The sequence below is a fragment of the Typopeltis vanoorti genome, chromosome 5 (genome assembly GCF_054136105.1).
Source record: "Typopeltis vanoorti isolate ZY-2024b chromosome 5, IOZ_Tvanoo_1.0, whole genome shotgun sequence".
In the NCBI taxonomy this organism is placed as follows: Eukaryota; Metazoa; Arthropoda; class Arachnida; order Uropygi; family Thelyphonidae; genus Typopeltis; species Typopeltis vanoorti.
The window spans coordinates 42,490,221-42,506,523 of NC_143553.1; the positions used below are offsets into that span (position 1 = coordinate 42,490,221).

At 34.7% G+C, this 16,303-nt stretch overlaps 1 protein-coding gene across 2 annotated transcripts in view; it reads right to left on the reverse strand.

The window, feature by feature from the left end:
* The window catches only part of Oga (O-GlcNAcase), a 375,302-nt gene extending 373,218 nt beyond the window's left edge, over nucleotides 1-2,084 (reverse strand). For both annotated transcript variants that reach the window (XM_090392376.1, XM_090392375.1), the window contains exon 1: nucleotides 1,640-2,084. In XM_090392376.1, the coding sequence (XP_090248502.1) occupies nucleotides 1,640-1,730 (91 nt within the window). In that variant the 5' untranslated portion in view covers nucleotides 1,731-2,084. The remainder of the gene's footprint in view (nucleotides 1-1,639) is intronic.
* Between the last annotated feature and the right edge of the window lie 14,219 nt (nucleotides 2,085-16,303).

The following is a 16,303-nucleotide window of genomic DNA, read 5'->3' on the forward strand; positions in this document are numbered from 1 at the left end:
TATAGGAGATGATAAAAATAAAATAAAGTGAAGAATGTGGGAAGTTTGGAAAGAGCAGTCACATTTTGGGATACTGCACTAAGGGAAAGCAAAAGGTCTCTGGTGTTCTCAGCAGTCATTTCTGCTGTCAAAGAATATTTTTTCTAGTTCCTGAAGTGTTCAACTCCTATTTTTGAGAATACAGCAATAGATTAGTTCTTAGAACTAGCATTCAAGCAGTACACAAGACCAAACCTGATGGTAAAACATGTGGAGGCCATATACTAGTATTGGGGGAGTGGGGAAATACTACTAAAACCATATTACAGCAAGAAGAGGGGATTCCTACCACCCACACAGAGATGCATGTTCTTCTAATCTTTTTTTTTTTTAAATTCCAGCCTCCTCCCCCAAAAAAATTTAAACAACTAAAAATCTTTTCCACATTTAATTTAACAATCATAACATAAATACCAACTTAAACGATGTCATACATATCAACCAGATATTCACACGCTTGACCTCTTTTTGAATGAATTCCAAATTACAGCTATTACCACCAGTCTACTTAAAATTGCCTAATTATGTATGATTTCTTCTGCCACAAGTGTAGCATGCATGCACTTTTGTGAAGAAAGATATTCCTTGCCAGAGGATGCCAAATCTTGAATCATGTCTTTCTGACTATCTCTAGCTTAAGGTTTCTTTGCCCCATTATGTTTCGATGGCTGTCCATACAGCTTTTCCAACTCTGAAAATCAATCTGTCATTAGTTATTGCAGATAACTAATAACAGATAAATGTTGCCCTCCGATTTCTATCAGGAAAATTCACACAGACACATAAACAAACAAACAAACAAACAAACAAACACACACACGTATATATATATATATATATATATATATATATATATATATATGTAGAAAGTTTTTTACCTTGGATATAATGACTTCATTATATCCAAGGTAAAAAAACTTTCTACATCTATCTCTCATCCTGGGATTTTTATTTAATAAGGTCAAAGCACCTTATGGTGACTTGTTTTGGTAAAATACTTATAAGCTCTGTATTACTTAAACCTTGGTATTTCTAAGCCTGGTTCCCACTGATGAGACCTCAATAAAGGTCAAAACCGGTCTGGGTAGTGGCCCCTTGCATTTAATGCATAGCATCATACATCTCCTCAAGGAGATGTGTGCTTTGCATTAACGTTAAATATTAAGAATAATGATCAGAGCTTATTCCACCTTTACTACGAGTTGCCTAAGACTTGCACTGCTTGCATGCCCAAAATAGACTTTCTTGTCTGTTTGCTTACTTGGGAAATGGATTAAAACCAGGTTTATATTTAAAATAGCTTGGTATCTTTAATATATATATATATATATATATATATATCACAAGGACGCATATAAAAGTGTGTGAGCGGTGCATTCATTTAAAACCGAAACTTTACCAAATATTATTATTATTACTTGACACCTCCGGGAGTCCAAGAACTCAAAACTGCAGAATTGTATTGAACTCTATCCAACAGATACCAGTAATAACGTTCACCTCTTAACAACTAAAAATTAATACTTTACAACAAAACGTAGTTGAAGGGGCATAAATATTTCTATCTTCTACAATAAATAAGACTCAAACTGGCTCTTACCTTCGACAACGCCACATATAAAATTTTGATTACAAGTTTTCATATTATCGGGGACATCCTCACTGACGCTAACTTCCTCCGCCATCTTCATGACGATTTAAAAGTAAATTTCCGCCTGTTTTTAGCGAAATTTTTAAATATCTGTCACGAAAATAATACAGTACACATGGATAAATGTTTAATTTCCTTTACGTTAAACAGTAATAGAAAATCATGACTGGTTTCACAATATACACCAAATATTACAGACTAACTCTACTGCGACAGTTACGCGACTAGCTGGTCAGTAGGAAAGGGATATTTCTCAGTGACGTCATATTATTTAATACATTAATAGTCTATGTGGTATTTGGAAAACGGTAGCATTAAACATGATACAACATTTTACCAAAAACTAATTAAGCTTGTAACTAAGAGAAAGAAAACGCTTTATCCACGACCACTCAATATAAATGCAAACAATTTTAGCTATTCTGTATCTCAGAGTTTGTATGACAGCTAGTGACCTCCTACATTTTATTAATAACAATAGCTACAATTTTGAAAACTTTCAAACTTTAAGAATGCCAAAATGTTTTATATAAACTCCGCTTCGGGACAGTAACAAGCTCTCCTGTGAAAAGAAGAGAATAACTTAAGCACCCTGCTTGAAAAACCATGAGTTCTGTTGACATGAGCAGTCAGTATCCAGTAAAGGCGCCTTTCTTAATGTTACAGAGTGAAGAACTAGCCTACGTTCTTCGTAAAGAAGGTCTGCCATAAAGGTATAAAATAGATGGCAAGGGAAAAGAAAACATTTATTTCATTTCAACTCTCCACTCATTCTCTGCTCATTTCAACTATGGATACGACTACAATAAAGTCTTAACAGGCATTTTCAATCAAGAAGTTCGTTTGAACAAATGACAGCCACTAATCATACTTTCGAAAGTATCTTGCGATCCACTTAGGCAACTACGCAGTGATATACCTAGTTTTTTTTTTCTTTGCTCTTAATAACGAGTATCACTAGGTCACTTAACATCTTGGGAATTCTTTAGAATTTTCATGTTTTGTGTGTGCTATTTTGTAATATTTTATTTGTAATAGTATCTTGCGATCCACTTAGGCAACTACGCAGTGATATACCTAGTTTTTTTTTTCTTTGCTCTTAATAACGAGTATCACTAGGTCACTTAACATCTTGGGAATTCTTTAGAATTTTCATGTTTTGTGTGTGCTATTTTGTAATATTTTTATTACATTGCTAAAAAACGTTATCGGTTTAGAAACACAGACTGCAAAAGGCTAAATCGATTTATATATCTACTGAGCAGCCCTACGTCTTACTTAGAAATAAAATAACAGAATTTGGGGAAAAGTAATAAAATTGACATTATAACGATCAAAGAACTGGAGAACCAGCTAAAGAAATAAGGTACAGTTCTCAGACAAAATACAGCAGAAAAACGTCACCATTAAAGGGAAAGCGTACTATAACCCGCAAACCTAATTCTGAGCAAACCCGAAATTCAGCACAAAAGAAACAGACACAGATTATCATTCAAAAACAGAATTTGGCGCCGATGTTATCACAATTAAACATAGCAACAGTTAGTCAGTTCATTTAAGGTATAGAAACAATATGTTTCTAAACAGATAACAGGTTTATTAAAATAAATCAATACAACCCAACAAGGGCGGTGGATAGCACTGGTGTAGATGATGATGGTGTTTGCGTTCGTTGTAGTTGAAGAGGTGCCCTCCCTCGATGAGTCTTTGGACTCTCTGGAGGTGTCAAGTAATAATAAACCCAACAAGTTTCATAAGTCGTCGGACTAACATCTTCTGGGATACCTAACTTATATAAAAAAGACTAGAAAAATGAATTATACGTGATAATGTTAGCAAAACTAGTACATAGTACATAGAAACAAAGTCACTCGATTACTGTTTATGCAAACTTACATATTTACGTACTTTGGTGGCCTGTGTTTGTTGTATGGGAGACTATACTGATTTATGCTGTCTTCTTTTTTCAAAGTCTTTTAGGTGTTCACATTGGTGTACTGTACCTTCCCTTCTGACCTAGAAAGCAAATCCCACAAGAGATGTGAATTTTGTAAACTTCTATATATATATATATATATATATATATAGAAGTTTATATATATATATATATATCTATATATATATATATCTATATATATATATATATATATATATATATATAAAAAGTGATTTTAATGTTATATTCACAAAAGGTAAAGTGTGCCAGATCACTTGGGAATATTCTCCTCACTCATCAATGCCTCCAGGGAGCACAATATTACACCATTGAAAGTCTCGAGTGAATCGTACATCGTCTTCATCATTCATCTTATCATTCAATAAGTAGCTTTTAAGAAGACACTCCTTCTCATTGAATGATTTTGGATGATAATTTCTTAATATATTTCATTAAGTGGATGATGCGCAGATTACATGTTTTCGTTAATAGCAGTGGGAAGCTGTTCGGACCTCTCTTTAGGTAATGTGATTTGCAAGTTTTACGTTTACATATTTGTTTCTTTAACCAGACTGTAATACATCGCGGGTTTGATCCATAACAGCTAGCGAATTCTCCCTCTCCAACCATTCAGGATCGAGTCGCACTGTGAAGATATTTGTAAATATCTTTATGAGAAAGATGAATTTCTTTGCTTAGTGTAGGAATCATTTGTTGGACGCCTGAAAATTGATGAAAATGTTCCGTGTAGATGTTTTTTTTTTATCTGTGGTTCCCACCCGCCAAAGGTTATTATAGTTTATTTTGTACCATGAGTAGGCTAAGGATTTTTTTTATACCAGTTTATCAGTTTTATATATTTTAGTATATTTAATTTATTTTTATATAGTCTAAAGACCACATGGCAAACTTTGTCAATCAAGCTACTTCAGGAGTCCAATAAGGGCAGAAGTGGCTTCACATTCGACGATGAAATTCATCTCCCACCTAAATTACCAAATTATGTAAAAATTAGAACGTGATAATCGCAGTCCGCCCACAGTATACTTATGTAATTTCGGTTAAAAAAATCTCCATCAGAATGGAAATTACAGTGGTTTTTGAAGAGATGTTATTTTATACAGATGTAATATACACTGCTCAAAACAAATAGGTGATATTTTAGTTTCTGTCGGATAATTATAAATATCTGCAAATAATTACAAATATTGGGTACTTTACACATGAATAAATATTTCTTACTTATGGATAGGGTGTAATTGATGAGATATTGTTTATATAATCGATATTTATTACAAATTTAACAAATTATACATTTTAGCATGAAATAAATTTTAACAAGAATATCCGAAAACGCTTTTCTTAATTTTTAATAGGGTGTATGTTCTTCATTAATAGCCCAAACAGCGGTACATCTTGATTGCATGGACTGGATAAAAGAATCAAACAGTTCTTGTGGGATGTTGACAGTTTATTTTTCACTTGGTTAGAGTATAATAAAATTAGTTTAATCCTTTATCCAAGTGTGAGCAAACAAAGTTTGCGCCTGAAGTATCTTCAGGACTAGAGTAAGGTGATACTACACCAGGGCAACTCGTTGCAAAGGTGGAGAAAGCTACCAACACTCCTATCTCAGTATCTCCTATAATGCAAAACACATCTCCTTGCGGATATGTCTAATGTTATGCATTAAGGGAAGGGCCATTAAGTTTGCGCCAAAGTTTGGCGCAAACTTTGTTTGCTCACACTTGGATAAAGGATTAAACTAATTTTATTATACTCTAACCAAGTGAAAAATAAACTGTCAACAACCTTCTCTAAATCCAGAGTAATTTATTAAAAAAGGGTGGCACACCAATTGGCAACTCCTATAGGTAGAGATGACCTACGAATGCTTCTGCCTGGTATTTCCACTAGGGCCTGGCTCCCACTGAAGAGACCTCAATAAAGGTCGAAACTAGTCTGGGTAGTGGCCCTTCCCTTAATGCATAACATTAGACATATCCGCAAGGAGATGTGTTTTGCATTATAGGAGATACTGAGATAGGAGTGTTGGTAGCTTTCTCCACCTTTGCAACGAGTTGCCCTGGTGTAGTATCACCTTACTCTAGTCCTGAAGATACTTCAGGCGCAAACTTTGTTTGCTCACACTTGGATAAAGGATTAAACTAATTTTATTAAAGTTCTTGTGGGATATTTCCCCATTCTTCTGTGAGAACAGTTTAGAGCTCTTGAAGCGATCGTGGTAGCACCAGTCGCGCAGAAACGCGCCTACCTAAAGCATACCAGGCATGTTCGATTGAAATACAATCTGGTGAACAGATTGTAATTCAATACCTTCTTCCTCAAACCAGTCTTGTAGTAAATTTACAGGTGTGGAAGAACATTATCATTCATAAAAATGAATTCTTGGCCAAATGCAGGCAGCATATGGACGACTTATAGGTTCCAAAATCTGGGGTCTTTCACGAACAAACTGTGGATTATTTCTTGTTCCGCTTTCACGCCATATCCAGATACGTCGGTTATATGGTTGCAGATTGATCCTGGACTGTCACTAAAAAGGACATGAGCCAAATCTTAATTTGTCCAATTGTGGTGATCCTGTGCCCAAATTCTTTGAGCTCTTTTGTGATTTGCAGTAAGGGCAATGCAAACTATTGATTTTCGAGCATATAAATCTATTGCATGAACACGACTTGAAACATTTCCTGTCTCCAGAAAGAGATTCCAAAGTCGGGAAATTAAGCTTTGAGATACACGACACGCTTGAGCGACAACTTTCTTCGTTTGTCCAGCTTCTAATGGACCAATGGCTCTCCAAGCCATGGATTCCGGGATATCATGTTTCTCTGCCATTTTTAACAAAACAATGGGTGGTAGGTGACACAAGTTTACAAATGAAGTGATAATTATGCACAGTGGATGTCAGCGAAACCACCCAAGCTTTTCTATTCCCCCAAATGCTAATACAGCTAAGAAACGTTTTGACAAGTCTTAACATGATCTTGTACGCAGTTTGCGTTTTCTACACTATTGTATATTAAAATATTTTAAAATAAATGTGTTACATTTGTAACTTATTTTATAACTTTAAAGCGCCTGTGTAGTTCAGTAGAAGTGGCGTTTGCACTCTGCAGCGCTTGACCGCACGATGAAAGGCGTTCGAATTTAGTCGGCGACTAGAGGAACTTTTTCTAAGCCTTTTCTCGACTGGTTCCAGAGTTAGTCTATCTCTGGCACGGGCTAGCTGGTTTTTCCTCCCGGAAACTCGGGTTTTTCGTCCTGTAAACTCAGAAAATCGGCCGTCGAACCCACACTATTTTCAGACATTAAATATATTGTGTTAGGGTTAGAAACCACCAGATGGCGGCACTTACTAACCGCCTTCTTCACTGCGTGCAATTAATTAGTGATAACCTTGGGCCAGCTATCTCTGTTTGGCTACCAGTGGAGATCGAACTGCCAACTCAGTCTCCAAAAGTTAGATAGGGCTTAAAAACGGCCTCGCCTACTCTCTATACGGGTCAAAACGGCGTTTGCTGATTTTTTTTTTATAATTTATAAGAAAACCAAAATATCCCTTAATGTTTTTGATCAGTCTATTTAGTTGTCTACAATCTTGTTTTATGACCACACAGCATTTTATGTTCCATTATTGTGGATGGAATTAATCGCGAATAATATCACTACACTTGAATAGTTTTCATCTAATGCCTTGTAGATTATGTTTCGATGTCTGTCAAAACGCTATGGTTTAGGCCATTTGCAGTTAGGCAGAGTGTGTTGTGTGGATACCTATCATAGTGAAATCATTTCAGCTTGGCAATAATTTAAATTCATGTTTAGTTTAAGGGAGAATGGTAAATCCCGTATTATTGTACAGCCGGGTACGAAACTCGGATCGATATCCATCGAATCCTAGAGTTTCATGCCGTAAAACTATCGGCGAGCCCAAGTGTAAGTAATCACTTGGGAAGAACAACACCAGGGTAACTCGGAGCAAAGGTGGAGCAAGATCCGTCACTATCCTTAATATTCTCTCATAATGTAAAACGCAGCTCCTAGGAGATGTATTACTGTTTTACATTATGAGAAGAGGTCACTACCCAGACCGGTTTCAACCCTTTTTGAGGTCTCGTCAGTGAGTGGGTAGACCTGGAATATCAAGGTTTTAAGTGAACCGAACTTACATATACCTCTATTAACGAATTGCTAAAATGGTGTACTTATATATATATTGTTATTACTACTATAATAAAAATTCTAAAATAGCCTTTTGGCTTTAAATTTATGTTATTGTACAGTATTCTTTTAACATGTGTGCCATTATAGGTTCATTGATGCTGTATGATGCACAAAGCATGGGTAAATCAATTTGTTAGTACTCGGTGGTGTTAGTTGACAAGTTTAATGGGTTTTTGAATATCATTACTATGTGCATATTGGAATTTAGTTGCTGAGCGTTTATTGTCAGGTTCAGGATATTGGGGACCAGATAAGTGTCAGGTTGCATGTGTGTTTATCTAGTATTTATGTTGATGAGACCATCTTTCGTAGATCTGTGGTGTTGGAGTACCGAGTGTGAACTAAGAAATTTCTATTTTAATTTAATTTATTATTAATCTGTATTGATAAGAACGATAAGACGCTTAAGGCATCTAATAAGCAGAGAATTTGCCTCGCACCGAGCGATAATATCTTCCACCTTAACACAATAAAACACGTCTCCGCCCGAGGTAAAATTCGGAACCAGCCTGTATGTTGGTAATCAGGTATGCTAACCACTCGACCAACCAGGCCAGACTACTGCTGGGATTTTTGTAAATGGTATTGATGTGCTTTAATATTAACAAAAATCCCATAACGTGATAGTTCGCAATACAATCCAAACCACACAGGTGAAACTATTATTATTATTATTATTATTATTATTATTATTATTATTATTATTATTATTATTATTATTATTATTATTATTAAACCATAAAAGAAACAGAACATCTCTCGGTAATGCATCAAATCAAACCAAACAAAGGCCAAGGAATTGATGGTATAAGACCTAAGGATATCAAGCAACATGCAACTAGCTTAGACCCTATCCTATTAAAATTAATAAATAAAATATTTTAAACAGGACAGATACCGCCATAATCACAGCCATATACAAACATGGAAAAAGAAATTTAATCAGCAATTACAGACCCATAGCAACATTACCAATTATCAATCAAATTATGGAGCCTATCGTACTAAAGAAACTCACTGCATATATAGAGAACATTCATATTATCCTCCAAACACAATACAGTTTTCAATAATAAAAAATAAGGGAACAACATTTCTCTTGGGAGACTTTGCAGACGTAAGATCTATAAAGACTACCATCCATAGTAGTCTTTATAGATCTAACTAAAGCATTTGATACACTCACACATCACAAATTTGTTAGAAAAGCTGAGTCATGTTGGAATAGATGGGCCTCTGCACAGGTGGTTTACAAACTACCTTCAAAATAGAAAGCATATCACACGTATCTGGTCAAACCGAAGTAGAGAGCTACTAGTAACCTGTGGAGTTCCACAGGGAGCTGTACTCTCCCCAACTCTATTCAACATTTACATGCACGATATTAATCAGCTACACCTCAAAGGTAAGATCTTTCAATACGCAGACGATACAGCTATAAAATCCATCCATAATAACGCAAGAATAGCCCAAACAAATATGCAACATGACATAAATCTACTCATAGAATGGCTCACCAAAAACTCCATACACCTAAACTCAGATAAGACAAAATTAATGATATTCAGAAATCCACTGACTCGACCAGTTGATAACAAATATATAACCATCCCACATCCACTCTTCAACATAAAAAACACACAGAAGAGTAAAACCACTACAATCACTCAGATAGAAACAATACGATACCTTGGAACTTACTTCGATGCAGATATGAACTGGAATAGCCACATAAACCATCTACACAACAGACTCCGAACAATAACTGGCAAACTCTACAGGTTTAAAGACAGGTCCCACAAGACTAAAAACTCTACCATGCAAAGCACTATGCCAAAATATACTAAGATACACTATAACAACATGTGCTTTCTGTGCACCCTACAAACTAAATAGATTAATGTCGTTACAGTATAAAATGATAAAAACTGAACTTTTAGGAACAAAGAGACAATAACGAGTTTGCATACACTGCAATGTCAGATCACAAAATACTGACAGCAAGACACTTATGTCACTATGCAGCTTTGCTAAAACATTATTTCGATGCCAACTACAGGACAGTCAGAAATACATACCGTATAATAAGACCTCAGACAACTAATTATTTCACATATAAATACTATAATCACTTTGGAAAGGCCACACGAAACTTCTACATCCCAGACATAATATACAAATTACCTTTTGAATACAGAAACCTTACAAACTACAATAGCCTGAAATGAGCTCTAAGGACTTACTATGAACAAGAAACACGCACCCAAAATACCATACAAAATTAATGAAACAGAATACATTCGTTCAAGCTTCCAGTTCAGCGACGCATCAAGACATTCCAAGCTATCGTATGTGTGTGTTTGTGTTGTGCGCATGCCGTGCTCGAATTTCTCAATTAACTGCACTGCTGCAGTTGGAAATCAAACCTATTAAACATAGGTTTGATTTCGTAACTTCCCAACATAGCAAACAAACCAATAAATAATAACTCACTGGTGTCATCCTCAGATAAGCTTACAAATAAGCTTCGAGTATGAAAGCTGGAAAATTACATCTCATCCAAGCTTTAAAAAAAAAAAAAAAAATCCAAACCCATATATCACATTTTTGTGCTGTAGTTACAGTGTTTAAACATACTAAAAAAAAAAAATCAAAATTGTAAATACTTACTATATATATATATATATATATATATATATATATATATATATATATATAATTCATTATGAATAAATGCCGTATTATTATTATTATTATTATTATTATTATTATTATTATTATTATTATTATTATTATTATTATTATTATTATTATTAATACATTATACAGCAAAGAAAAAAAGAAAAGAAATTTAAAAAAATGTGTACGAATTTCTTTGTTACAAAAAAAAAAAAAATAGAATTAAAACTGCTGTAAATAGGTAAACTTATGCTGTAAATATGTAATCACAATATTAATCATAGTTTTAATTAAAAAAAGGATTGAATTTTTTTAAAAGAAAAATATGCAATCTAGTATGCATCATATGTAATCAAATGCATGTAATATATGTATCATATGTAATCAAATGCATGTAATATATGCATCATATGTAATCAAATGCATGTAAATGTATATATCATATGTAATCAAATGCATGCAATGTATGTATCAAATGTATGTAATGCAGGTATCATATATAAAGAAATGTATGTAATGCAGGTATCATATATAAAGAAATGTATGTAATGTTGTATCATATGTAATCAAATGTATGTATCATATGTAATAAAAAAATATATATATATTATTATCTCTTGGTCGCTCGGAGTTTGACTTAAGTTCAAATCTAGTCGCCGACTGGAGGAACTTTTTCTAAACCTTTCTTCAACCGGTTCTCAAGTTAGTCGATCTCTGCCAAAAGCAAGTATTTTTTTTCCCTCCAGGATACTCAAGAAAATCGACGGTAGTACTGACATTATATCAGATAGTGGCATATCTTGTTAGTGTTAGGTACCAAGAGATGGCAGCACTTGTTTGCCAGCCTCTTCACCGGTGGCTGCTATAATTAGTGATATATATGGCCTAGCTATCTCTGATTGGCTACCGGTGGAGATTGAACTGCCCACTCAGTCTCCAAAAACTAGATAGGGTATAAAGGCCTCTCACCTACTCTCTATAAGGAATTAAAAGGCATTAGCTAATTTATATATATATATATATATATATATAATAAAAACACTGGCTTACATTGATAACACAGCTCAATTATACCATGATAAACATCGATGTGCTAATACAATCGCGCCTCCGTAGCAATTCGAAGAACGACGGTACATTGCGCCCTTTGATTGGAATAGACCTAATTTCGATTCTCGTCTTGACGGGAGGAATCTTTATATTGACTTTTTCTATCGAAGGTGAGTTAGCCGATCTCATACGGTGGTAGCATGGTTTTTTCTCCCAGAAACTCGGGTTTTCCATCCCGAATACAGACAAATCGGCCCTTCAGACAATTTACGGACAAAAAACACTAGTTGTGGTGGTGGGCTGTAGATGGGGTTGATTGGTAGTAGAGGTTCGGCGTAGTGATGGAGACAGTTGTAGGTGTCCTCCCGCGATGAGTCTTCGGACTCCTTGGAGGCGTCACGAATAATAATAGTAATAATAATAATAATAATACTGACCGAAGTTGCAATAAACGACACAGAAATTTACGCATACAACATAAATAATTATCAAACCTACAACTTATGTAGACCAAACAAAAGAGGAGGTGGCATTGTGGCATTTATCAAAAAAAATACAATGTGACAGAAAACTCACTTCGAACATGCGGAAACACTAATTTTGGAAATCACAAATAGCCACAATAGTATCAAATACACAATAAACACAACATACAGACCCGCAGGTAATAATCCACTCAGTTTTCTTCACGAGTTAGAAACATGGCTAAGCGACATCGAACATACAACACACAGGCTCATCCTAATAGGAGACATTAACATAAATACTCTTGGCAACGCTTCTTCAACGACTAACACATACTGTATCTTGATATAATAAGTCAGTACAACATAAACCCTACCATTAACTCCCCAACAAGAGAAGAAATTCTCAATAACTCACTAACATAATCATGCATTGATCATATCAACATACGGGCTCCCATCCATACATATACATCATCAGTAATTAATGTAAAAATTGCCGATCACTACTTTCTCTCAACTTCGTTTTATTAAGTTTCCTACCCCCCCCCTTTCCACCACCACAAATGTCGACAAAACTCGATCATACTAAAGAGAATTGTCGATAACCAAGTAAATAATACAGACTGACATTCCCTACTTAAAATAAACATTATACGAGAATTTTCAAGTAAAGTTCACAGAAATATACAAAAATGCAACAAAACCTACACAAACGAGGCGACAAACAGACAACAATCCATGGATAAATGACGACATACTAAATACTAACTGTAAAAGAAAATCTATAGAAAAAACTTAAAAAGTCACCCAGTAATACACATTAACAAACCTTATACAAAAACACAAGAAATAAACTAACAACAAAATTCGTAGGGCAAAAAGACGCCACTACTTCCAAAAATTCATGGAATATAACGACAATATTAAGCAAACATAGGCTACACTCAACGAATTAGTAACCGGAAAAAAGAAAATTTCAGCACAATATCGGTCAGAATACAAACCAAGAGGAACTAGCAGACTCGTTCAACCATGCTTTCACAAACAACATCATACAACTCAACAAAGACAAACTACCAACGATCAACAAAAAACTACCGACACAAAGTCGACAACAAACGATGTATTTTCCACCCATAACAAAACAGGAACTGAAAGAAGCAATCCTACAACTAAAACCAAAGACCACTCCATGAATAGACAAAATAAGACTCACAGACCTTATAACATGCTTTGAACAAATAAATCCAATACTTTTGAAACTCGTGAACATAATATTCGATACAGGCATTATTCCACAATAACTAAATACAAAAAACAGAGATGCTGATAATACACAACCCAAGAATCACACGCCCCGCATCACTATCGATACATTGTCACACATACCGCTGCATTAACAACAAAAATACCTGCCAATATTCCGAAATCATACCTGTAACACACGCAAAATACCTCGGTCTCCATATAGATTCCCACCTTAAATGGACAAAACATATAGAATACCTACACACCAAACTCCGGATCATCGCAGCAAAACTCTACCAAGTTAAAGACATTATTACACCCAACATAAAAAAACTCCTATATCACGGTATCTGCGAATCTCTACTCAGATACGGAATAACAGTCTATGCAAATACATCAAACAGCCACCTAACAAAATTAAAAACACTACACAGGAAAATCGTGTCAACAGTGATCTGGACACCTTTAAAGGCAACAACCAATATCCGACAAGCACATGGCGATACCCAGAATTCCGAGGCATTAAAAACCTGAAACCCTACATGGCATTAACAAGGAATTACTTCAAAATCACCTATCGAAACAACAGAGACACATATCGTATAACACGACCTAAAACAACTCTCTACATCCCCACACCCAGGGCCGGCGGAAGCGGCCATGTAAAGCATGGAGTGCATGCGAGCGCCGCTACGAAGGGAACGCCGCAGCCGGGGCACGGTTCATAAGTTCATTTTTAAGAAACAAAATTTTTATCATAAAAACAAAAAATTCTTAGAGTGATCAATATTAAAATAAATAAGGCCGGATACACCAAATAAAAATTTCAGCATTTAGCATACACACGCTGCAAAATTGTATATTGCCGCCTCTTTGATCAGCTGGCTGTTTACAATTTTGCAGCGGGTGTATGCTAAATGCTTCCCTGCTGAATGTTGTGTCTACTATTGTCTATTTAAAGTGAAACGGTGAACGGGTTTTACGCACAGAAACGAATTTTCGTACAAAACATTTGTTACTAGTTAACCAGTCATATGGTACGCATCTCAGTAGGCTACTGACAGTACTGCAGTGCGGACTATTATTTCTTCTGTGTGTCGGGTTATGTAATAATTTCTTGTGGGCTACTGACAGTAGCGCAGTGTGGACTATTATTTCTTCTCTGTGTCGTGTTGTGTAATAATTTCTTGTTGGTATAAAATAAAATGGAATCAAAAATTTAAAAAAAAAGTTACCTGGTGCACAAAATCGTAAGCATCATGCTGCGAAAGAAGCAGATATTAAGAAACAAACAAACAAAATTAAGAAAATTAAAATATTCTGATGCAGATTGTAACCAACTCGTTACATCGGAAATCAGAGTTGAAGAAACAGTGCACATCATCCAGTTTTAATGAAAGTACTATTGCAACTATTGAACAAAATAACAAGACGCATGATTTAAGTGAAAAACAGTCAGGAGAAGATTTAGTTGTAGTTGACCACGAAACTAACACATTGTTAGTCTCTGTAAATTTAGAAGATCCAGATAAATGGGAAAACATTGATGAAAAATTACGAGTTGTTTTTATTGAAATGGGCCTGTTCAAAAGAAAAATATAATATATCCCAGAGATACATATGGTCGTAAATTTGGTGAAACGTATTATAATAGAAAAATGGAAAATGGTGAGCTCGTGCCAAGAACATGGCTCGTTTATTCCGAAACTTTAAATTCTGTTTTTTGCTTTTGTTGCAAACGTTTCGCACCTACCGAATCAAGTAGTCTTGTAGAAGTTTACAACGATTGGAGAAATGTAAGGGCAACTTTGCATAGACATGAGACTAGTTTAACTCACATGAAAAATTTCTTAAAATGGAAGGAAAACTTAATAAAAATTTAAAAAACAAAAATTGCCAGACTCAAAGCATATGTGAAATGGAAAAGAAACATTGGACGAGTGTTTTAGAACGCTTGATTGAAATTATAAAATTCCTTGGTAGTCAAAATTTAGCTTTCGCAGATCATCTGATAAATTATATCGAAGGAATAATGACAATTTTTTATAATTGGTCTAACTGTTTGCGAAGTTTGATCCCGTTATGGAAAATCATGTTGAAAGGGCCCTAAAACGGAAAAAAAGAGTACACTATTTGAGTAAAGATAGTCAAAATTAAATATCAGAAACTTTAAGTAAGGCAATCAGGGATACAATTTTATTATCAATTCGAAAATCTAAATATTATTCCATAATTTTAGACTGCACACCTGATGAAAGTAAAACAGAACAAATGTCCATTATTATTCGCTTTGTTTCCTGTGACGAATTGTCAAAATCAGGGAAAACTTCTTAGGTTTTGCAGATATATCATATTTCACAGGACGTGGTTTATGTGCAACAATAATGGAACAACTGAAAAAATGGAACATTCCCATTGAAAACATGCGAAGTCAAGGGTATGACAATGGGGCAAATATGAAAGGGAAAAAATATGGGCTCCAAAATTTGCTTTTGAACAAAAATCCTCGAGCTTTTTACGTGCCATGTGCTGCTCGTACTCAAAATTTAATCATTAGCGATGCAGCCAAACTGAATGCAAATACAATTAGTTTCTTTTGCAATTATTCAAAAAATATACAATTTCTTTTCATTCTCTTTCAAACATTGGGCAATCCTTTTAAAGTTCGCAAAAAATTAAAATTGAAACAGCCATCAGAAACGCAATGGGAAAGTAAAATTAATGCAATTCACCCTGTACGATATCAGTTAGGAGAAATTTACGATGCACTTTTTGAAATTTTAAATAATGAAAATTTTAATAAAGAAACTCAGCATGAAGCAAAAACATTATGTGCTTCATGCTGAGTTTAAATACAGGACTACAAATTTATTTGCCCTCTTATAACTTGGCATGATTTACTTAACAGAATAAACCCTGTGAGTAAAATGCTTCAAGACAAAAATATGAACATTACACTTGTTCTAGAATCTATCGAACACTTAA